At 52.3% G+C, this 9175-nt stretch overlaps 1 protein-coding gene across 1 annotated transcript in view; it reads left to right on the plus strand.

Annotated features, from left to right (window-relative positions):
- The first annotated feature begins 450 nt into the window (after positions 1–450).
- TCF3 (transcription factor 3) overlaps positions 451–9175 on the plus strand; it is an 83040-nt gene continuing 74315 nt past the window's right edge. Inside the window, 2 exon segments of the mRNA XM_031062220.1 lie at positions 451–562; positions 7573–7645. Coding sequence (XP_030918080.1) covers positions 488–562; positions 7573–7645 — 148 coding nt within the window. The 5' untranslated portion in view covers positions 451–487.

Genomic DNA, 9175 nt, shown 5'->3' on the forward strand with positions numbered 1-9175 from the left:
TTTTTAAACAAAACTCGGCAAGGACAAGAGAGCCTCCTGCGGGGAGCAAGTGTGGGGGAAGGCGAGGGGGCGAGCTGAGCCAGACAAGCGCCTGAGTGATAACTTGCCTGAACCCTTTGATAAATGAGTTCACTCTTTTTTTTCCCCCCCTTTATTTTTTTTCTCCTTTTCCCCCCTTCATTCGCCACACGCCAGGAACAGAATTGGCCTGAACTAGTGGAATTGGCAGCAAAAAACTAACATACAAGTGTGTCTGGTCAATAGAACGCTTGTTCCTGCCGCTGGGTGCTGTGTGAGGACTCCGACTGTGCTCTGGCCCTGCAGTTGGACGCTGCCGACACGCTCAGGGTTTTTCTTTTCTTGCCCCTCCACTCTGTCTTTTTAAAATATTCATCAATGGGGTGGGTAGTTTGCTGTAGTCATTAAAATATCTCTCTCCCCTCCCCCTCGCTTTCTGCAGGACTGCCACTGTTGAGTCTGTGGGAATATGAATCAGCAGCAGCAGAGAATGGCTGCAGTTGGGACAGACAAAGAGCTCAGTGACCTGCTGGACTTCAGTATGGTGAGCGAGCGCGGCCGGGGGGCTGCGCAGCCCCGGGGCTGGGAGCTGCACAGGGGAGGAAATGTGAGCCTGTAAATTGGACATGATGGGTTTCAGATGTGCCGTGTTTGTGTGCGTGCACATGTGCTGCAACTTGTTTATTTTCAAGTTAAAGCAAAGCCTCTGCCCCTCCTCTCCCCCTCTTCCCCTCAAACGTGTGTTGTTCCCTTGCAGGGAAGGCAGAGAGGTTTCTTCTCTGGATGGGAAATTTTGGGGGAATTAACAGAGTTGTGTGTTCTCTGTTTAAATGCTCACTGGGTGACTGTTTCTGCAGCCGTGCAGAGATGTAACTTCAGTAGCTGATTAATCAAGCTTTTTTCCTCTCCCTAGATCCAGACTATTAAACTTTTGATCCCACAGGTTATTTTGTCACAGTTTGAAATGTGTCCAAGCTCTCCAGCGCGTTATTTTTGCAGGAGTTGGATACTTGTGCTCCCCATGCTCTGCTCTTCTGTATCCTGGAAACCTTGAGCTGCATTTAGGAGCTGTTTATTTTCAAAGAAACAGGACCTAAGAGTTCCCCATGAAGGGTGTGCACAGCTCGGAGGGAGGAGAAGTCCCTTTAGTCACAGCAGAGCGGGGTTAGTCCCTGGCACATCCCGCTGTGGCACTGCCAGCGCTGCTGCCGCTCCTTGGCAGGTGACTCGTGGAGGGCAGAGCTGCTGTTCAAAGGCACATAACTGTCTGTTGGGTTCCTCTGTTGTGTGCTGCACCCTCATGGCACTCCAAGCGTGTGTCTTGCTGTCGAGATAAGCAAACGTGCTGCAGAGATAGAAACAACAGCTCCAGGAGGGGGAATGGCCGTGAGAGTCACCCCAGCCTGGGTCACCCAGCCCACAGCCCTGCTGGACTGATGTTCCTGCCCTGTGGGGGAGAAGGGACAAAAAGTGGTGGCAGAGCTAGGATCACCTGCTGTCCCGGTGGCTGTGGCACCTGGGGGTGTGCTGAGGCTCGTCTGCTTTTCTGCATCTGCACGCTGAGGTTCAGCCCTGGGAAATAAAGCTTTTTCTACAGCTGGGGGTTGTACCTGTCCTCACAGAGCTCTGTGCTGGAGGGGGCAGGGGGTGTCTCTCAGCCCCCCAAGAGCAATTCTCTTGCAGGAGAGGCCCAGTTCTCCCAGTTTCATACTTCTACTGGGAGGCTGGTTCTGTTAAATTGCTGGTCATGGGCTTTTCTGGCAGAATGTTTTAAAGTGGGTACAGGGACTGCAGTGATGGCATCCCTGTAAAACCAGGAATCTGTTCAGGGCTTTCTGTGGTTATTTGTCCCTCTCAGAGATCTTGCAGGTTGGCAGGAGCCCTGGGGCTTTCCATCAACTGCACTTGGGGTCAGTAACCCAGAATCTGCTCCTTGATGGGGGCTGCAGCAGCTCCTGCTTCGCTTTTTCTCCTCTTTGGAAAAAAAAAATCAAATCCCATTCACCATTTAGAGCTTTAAAAATCCCCAAGACCTTATTTTCCAATTTAACCAACCATCCTCATTTGCATGCCTGGAGCTGCATTCTCAGGAGGAGTCTTGACCTGGTCCCTCTGTCCACAAATGTTTCTGTCCTTGGAGGTGAATCCACACCAAAAAGGTAAAATTTGGGGTTGGATTCAATGGTTTTCCACTGGTGCAATTCTGGGAAGGACCAGAACTCATCCTGTGCTCTCCAAGGCTGGTGTGGGGGTGCTGGGGGTTGCTGCTCACAGCACCAGGGCCTGTGGATGTCATTTGCCAGCAAATGACTCGAAGATGTTCCCCGCAGGATCCGTTGGCCGATGGGCTCCGGCGCAGCCTGGACTGCAGCCAGCTCTGTTTCACAAACCCTCATCTCCACACACCCTTCTCCTCTCTTTGCATAAAGGGAATATTAACAGCTCTTCTCAAGGATGAGGAGCTGAAATGGAAAAGCTTCCTAGACAGTAGATGGGTCTGTTGAAGAGGTGCTCCATGGTTTGCTCTCTCTGTGTCCTTGGGATACAGGATTTTTGACCACAAAGCTCGCTTTTTCAAGTGTATTTATATTTTTCTTTGAATAAACAGGAATGCAGCATTGGTTCAGTAATCCTCTCCAGGAGAGTAGAGAGGAGGGAAAAGTAGAGATACTCAGAGCAGCTGGAAGCATTTGCTTCAGATGAGTATTTTGATTCCTTTTTTCTAGGAAAAAATGTGTTCAGCCCCAGCAGTCTGTGGTCCAGTCCTGCAATGTGTTTTGCTGTGCAAGGGAGGGAATTTTAAGGCCCTAAGGGGGTGGCATGGCCTGTCATGAGTTCCTGGGGTCAGTAAATGACAGGGTTGTGTGAGATGCTGCAAACTGGGCTTGCAGTCCTGAAAGAAAAGACTCATCCTCTCTTTAATAAATAAATCTGTTGGGTAGATATTGAACTCCAAAGCACTCTCCAAAAGCTTTGTGCCACTGTAATTTGCCAAAAAGGGCAAAAATCAAAGGAATCTGTAAGTGAGCAGGAGTCAAAGGAAAGGCCCAGCGATGGTTTGGGGTGTGCATGGCAGCACACTTGCCTCTACCTCCAGATAAATTGCCTTTTCTAATTACCCCAAAGTGCAGGTAATTTGTAAGCTTGCCTTCACCACTGCTCCCTGGCAGCAGGCCCAGATGGGCTGCCAGATCTGGAGAGGAGCTTTCGAGAAAACATCCTGCCTATAGACCCGAGTGGGCAGCTCAGCCTATTGATTAGGCTGGGCTTTGGTAGCTACCAGGCTTTGCAGCTCAGCCTATTGATTAGGCTGAGCTTTGGTGGCTGCCAGGCTTTGCAGCTCAGCCTAACAGGCACAGGGTGTGTATGGGGGAGCTGCCCTTGGCCTCTGCTGTTGGGAGATGCTCAACCACAAGGACTTGGATATGAGGACAAGGTTCTTCCCCCCGAGGGTGCTGGGCACTGCCCAGGCTCCCAAGGGACCATTCCCCCAAGGCTGCCAGAGCTCCAGGAGTGTTTGGACAGCGCTCCCAGGATGGAATTGTTCGGGTGGTTGTGCAGGGACAGGGGCTGGACTGGATGATCCCTGTGGGTCCCTTCCAGCTCAGGATATTCCAGGATTCTAGTACTTTTCGTGGTTGCTCGTTATCCCAGGCAGTGTCTCAGCTGTGCCAGCGCTGGTGTGCAGTGGGAAGGTGCCACACAGGTGTCCTGGCTGGGCTGGGCTGCTCCGGAGGACAGGGACACCCCAGGCAGGGGACCGGGGAGCACAGCAGCCCTGGGGGTGTTGGTGGCACCGAGCGCCAGCCGAGTTGGGAGCAGCCGCGTGCCAGTGCCAGCCGGGGGCTCTGGCAGGAGCGAGGTGCTGTTAACAGCCACGATTATTAGCAGAGTATTAACCATATGCTGCGGGGAGCTGCCTGGCAGAGGGGGTTTCTGGCTCACTGCAGGGTGGGCAGGGGCTTGAGCAGTCACACAGGACCTGCCGCTCATCACTGCTCCCACTGTGCCGCGGCTCCAGCCCTGCATCCGGGGGTGGGAGCCAAAGTGTTGGCAGCAGGCAGGGCTGGAGCAGCTCCTGCTGCTCTGCTGGAGGATGGTGAGGCCATGCCCTGCTCCAGCCAGGGCCCAGCGCCTGCATTTCCATGGTAAAACTCGGAGTTCTGTTCAGAGTGAAGCAGCTGTGGAGTTTAAAGTTTGACTACACACACAGTGGGCATTTGGGACTGTAGTCAGGAAGGTCTGTCTTAAGTGAACATATATAAAATGTCCTGCTGTATGTATTTTGAGTCAAATTCCCTCTTCTCCCCAAATTAACGGCTGGATGCTTTCCATGCTGCAAAATAGATTTCGGGTTTGGAATTCAGGCCTGAGGTTCATCAGGTGGGAGAGGAGAGAGAATGAGCACTAATTGAACTTGAAAAGAAGTGCACTTCTAGATGTGCACAATAAATGACATGCTGCTTGATGTTCCTCGTTTCTGGCAAATTCCCTTTCTTTCTTAGGGAAGGGGAGTTTGCTGTATGAAGTGTGGGGTCTCTTGGCTATAACTTCCTCAGGGGAGGGTGCAGGCATTTGGATCTTCTCATGCTCTAGATTTGCGTCTTTTACCCAGGGAGAAATGAAGGGAGAATAAATTCTTTGGAAGGGGTGGAAATCGAGCTAGGAAGGAAGGAAGAAGTTGTCAGCTCTCAGGGAGGCTGGAGATAGGACTTGAAAAACCAAATACAGCAACTTAAGATAGGGGATTTTACATAACCGTTCAAATCGACATTATTCAAATCTAACAAAGGCCAACTAATGACCCAATTACAACTCTTGAGAGCTCATGCCTGGGTCCCTCAATGCCTGGGTCCCCTGGTAGGTGCCAGCTCCGGTTCATCTCCTCCCTCCCCCCCAGTTTATTTTTAAAGCAGCATTTAAAAGCAGAAAGGAAATTTGCAGTGGGTGGATGAACTTTGCCTCTGAGCAACACACGCCAGCGAAGGCACTTCACGTATGACTTGTGCCGGGCTCCTCGGGGCAGCTTCAGCCCACACCACAGTGGAAAAAGAGGCTGGGAGCAAGAAAAAAGCCCAAAACGCCTCCTGTGGTTGGCAAGTGATAGGTGTGGAGGGGTAACCTGGGGTTCTCTGCTCCCCATCACCCTTCTTTGACAGCATGAGGTTGTGCCAGGGCTTGGCATGGAGCTCAGGGCAAGGTTCCTCCCCCCGAGGCTGCTGGGCACTGCCCAGGCTCCCCAGGGAATGGTGCCAAGGCTGCCAGAGCTCCAGGAGCTCCCAGGGGTGCTCAGGGTGGGGTTGTTGGGGTGGCTGTGCAGGGACAGGGGCTGGGCTGATCATCCCTGAGGGTCCCTCCCAGCTCAGGATATTCCAGGATTTTTCCTTTAGCATCTCTACTTGCCCTGCTGCAGGAAGGGGTCCATGACTCCTAAATCCCCTGGGGAGGGAGAGCAGGAAGGTGTTGCATCAGCCTCAAAATCTCTCTCCAAGCAGTTGGAGGAGGGAAGGGGTTCCCTGGGCTGTGTGGGGGTGTTTTGGGGGTGCTGGGCATTGCTGTCCTGGGGGGACACTCCTGTTCTGCACAAGCAGAAGGTGCTGGGTGCACAATGGAACAAGGCTGTTCCTTTTCTCCCTTCATGTTTGCTGCTCAAACCTTGCGTTTTTCAGCCTCAGCAAGTGCTGAGCAGAAATGCTCGTGAAAAGAGCCAGCAGTGCCGTTTTTGGGGGGGTTTTGTTTGTTTGTTTTGGGTTTTTTTTGTTTTGTTTTTCTTGTGTGAGTGTGCTTTTTGCTAGTCGGTTCATGGTGCATCCCTTCCCCGCTGCTCGCACATGCAGACCTGCCCCTTGCCACTTGGCAAAAAGGGAGTTTGATCTCAATCTTCCCTACCTTGAGAAGAGGGAGTGAGCACAGGCAGGGTGGGATCAGCCACCTAAGTTCAATTTTCAGCACGGTTGGAGATGTTTGCAGAGCCCCCCTCCTGCCCTGCAAGGGGGAGGGGATGCAGGGAAGCCCTGCAGCAGTGCAGAGGAAGGTGAGCTGCAATCTTTGGGGTTTGTTTTTATTTTCTAGCCCAACTTCCTGAGGAAACAAAGCTCATCCGATGGTGAGGCTGCTGGGCCACCCCAAACACCTTGGGAGCCCCTGGGGTGAGCAGCAGCCTTGGGGCACATCTGAGGGGGCCAGGGGGCTGTGTGCAGGCAGGTGAGGGCAGGTGTGTGCAGGCAGCTGGGATGAGCACTAAACACTGTTTACACCTTCATTTAAATCCGTGTATAAAACATCTACACCCTGCACATGCATATATATGATCCCAAATTTGTGCTCTTTATGAATGGCAGTTGGTTCCTTAACTGGTCTCTTTGCATCTCTACCACATTTAACTGTTTTTTGTTGGGTTTTTCTCCTCCCCAGCATTTGTGAAAACAAAGCTGGGCAGACGGTTCTGTACAAAGGAATGTTTCTGACCACAGCCAGACATCAGCTATGTCAGGGCATGAAACGCTGCCTTTCTGTAGGCTCTTGTGCCATTACATTGTTTAATCTTCAAAGCATTAAACTTTTGAGTTATTCAGACATTACAAAGCTAAAAATAATAAAAATTCAAATGACTTGGTGGTGAAAGTATCTTGAGTAGAAAAAGGATATTAAAATGTTAATTCACTAAGCATTTTCCCACCAGTTGTTTTATTGGCTGGAGCTCCATTTGTCTGCAGGAGAATTGGTTTTCTTTTCTGCTGCACGCAGGTGCATGTAAATTATTAAATAGCAGCCTCTGAAACTCTCCCAACTTTTATTAAAAATATTTATACAGGTTAGGTGACGAGCTGTGTTGTTGAGGAAGCTCCTGGCAGGAGAGGCTCAGTTGTGATAATGAAGCTGTAGTGATAGAGCAAACAAGTTCCCAGAGCGACCAATTCTGTGAAATATATTAATTTTTTAAATCATGAGTAACTGTATTTGCCCTTGGAGCAGCTTCCTCTCCCCCGGCCCCAGGGCTGTGTCAGGTCCTGGTGCTGCTGGAGCCCCCAAAGCAGCAGGGTGGGAGCTGCTCTGTGAGGCTGGGGGCTCATCCACGAGCCAGAGCCACAGGCAGCCCTTGTCCTGCCCGGGCACTGCACATGGCTGGAGGTGTGGGATGGGACCAGGGCTCCTGTGGGAGCTGGGACAGTGAGGGATAAAACAGCTTTGCTGTCGTTATCCTGCTGGCTTTTTATCAATGGAGTTGGGCTTTCCCCAGGGCTCACCTGTAGCCAGGGTGAGCGGCTTTGGGATGGAATGTTGATTTGGACCACGGCAGGGATGCTCCTTGGCTGGTTTCCAGCTGCCCCTGCAGAAGCAGGGGTTGTACACGTGGGGATGTGTGTGAGAGCAGGGCTGTGCCTCCCTCCTGCCCCTCCTGAGCGAGGGAGCAGGGACACGGGGAAAGGTTTTTGCATCAATAATGGGCTGCCTTCCCTCTCCCCTCCCCCAGTGTGACCCCTCTGCAAAGCACAGTAAAACCAACATACTGAAATCTCTTTTCCCTTCTCTCTCATCTCCTTGTTTTTCTAGATGTTTCCCTTGCCAGTGGCTAATGGAAAAAACAGACCCACGACCCTTGCGAGCACTCAGTTTGGAGGATCAGGTACTGTCATCTTGTTTTTCCCCTTATACCATAATGTTTCTTGCAATAAATTTGTGTTTGGTTCCAGAGATGCTGTAGGGGAGGGGGTTCTGTATTTTGGTGATGTATTTTTTGGGTGGTGCTCTGCTGCTGTTTCTCTGGATGGTTTCCTTGTTGCTCCATGTGTCTCTGGGTGGGCAAAGCTGCTCTTGCTGATCTGTCTTCCATTAAGATGTTGCTGCCTGAGCTGGAGGTTGTTGTCCCACTGCTCCAGGAGCCTGGGAGCAGACAGGGCTGGTGTCTAAGCTGCTTAGATGTGTCTGCACTGCCCTGGAGGACTTTTGCTGTTCCCCTCTGAAGACAGGGTGGTGGTGGCTCATTCCTGGCACACTTTGGGGGTCTGCTCCATGCAGCCCCTCCAGCAGCTCGCTGCTGTGGGGTGGGATCTCAGCATTCCCAAAGGGATCTTGCAAAGCCTTCCAGGGTGCCAAGAGGGGACCAGGGATGCCAGCATCCAAGGGCTTTGGGAGCAGGGCAGTGGGGAGGAGTGGGCTGCAATTGGAGGCTGAAAATGTGCTGGTTGGCTTGAGGCTCAGGGGGAGGATTGCTGGACAGTGCTGGGCCAGGGTTTTAATGCCCAGGGAAACTGCTCTGTGCAGGGCTCACACAGCCCCTGGCACAAGGGAAGTTCAGCTCTCTGCCGTTCTTGCTGAATACTTTGTGGATGGTTAAAACTCGACCTTCCCTGCCCTGAGCTAGCTCCAGCTGTGCAGGGAAACTCCTGGCTGTGCTTTGACACTGGGAGCATCGCAGAGACTGGGCTTGGATTTCTGGAGAGCAGCTTTGATGCCCCAGTGGGGCACTGGGGAACCTGCAGCAGCAGGGTGGGAGCTCTGCCCTGCCTTGCCCTGCCCTGCTCCTGCCCTCCTGGAGCAGGCAAATGTGATGCTCTCCAACTGAGCTGTTTAGCTGCGTGTCAAGATGGTTTTGAGCAAACACTTTGGCAGGGAGGGAAGCTGTTGAGTGGGTGCTGGAGGAAATTGGAGGGGAGAAAACTCTCGGGTTAGCCCAGATGGAAGCTGATCTCTTCAGCGAGTGTTCCCTGTGTGCCTTCTGCTGTTAAAATAATCCACAAAAGACGTGCTGCACGCTGGGGGGAGCAGAGCAGTGCAGGAGCTCCCATTAACCCGTTTCCTGCTCAGAGCCTGCCTTGGCTGCCAGCTCTGTGGGGCTGGCCAGGAGCAGAGCCTGGAGCAGGGCCCTGCAGCACAGCCAGACCCCCTCCAGCCCAAATGACACCAAATCTTTGATTCTCCCCTCACCCCTTCTTTTCTTTCGGGTGAGTGAAAGGTAATGTTGACACCACCCTTCCTCTGGGCTGCTGCTCTCTGGGCCTGACTGGGAGCAGTTCATAAAAACAGAGCACTGATGTTATACAACTGCACTGAGGGACATTGCACAATCCCTGCTGTCCCAGCCTCAGACACAGCAGAGGCTCCCTCATCCTGCTATGGGCATCCTGCCTTGGGAATGCAGCTCAGGGCTGGGTGT

Source organism: Geospiza fortis, unplaced genomic scaffold (assembly GCF_000277835.1).
Source record: "Geospiza fortis unplaced genomic scaffold, GeoFor_1.0 scaffold254, whole genome shotgun sequence".
Taxonomy (NCBI): domain Eukaryota; kingdom Metazoa; phylum Chordata; class Aves; order Passeriformes; family Thraupidae; genus Geospiza; species Geospiza fortis.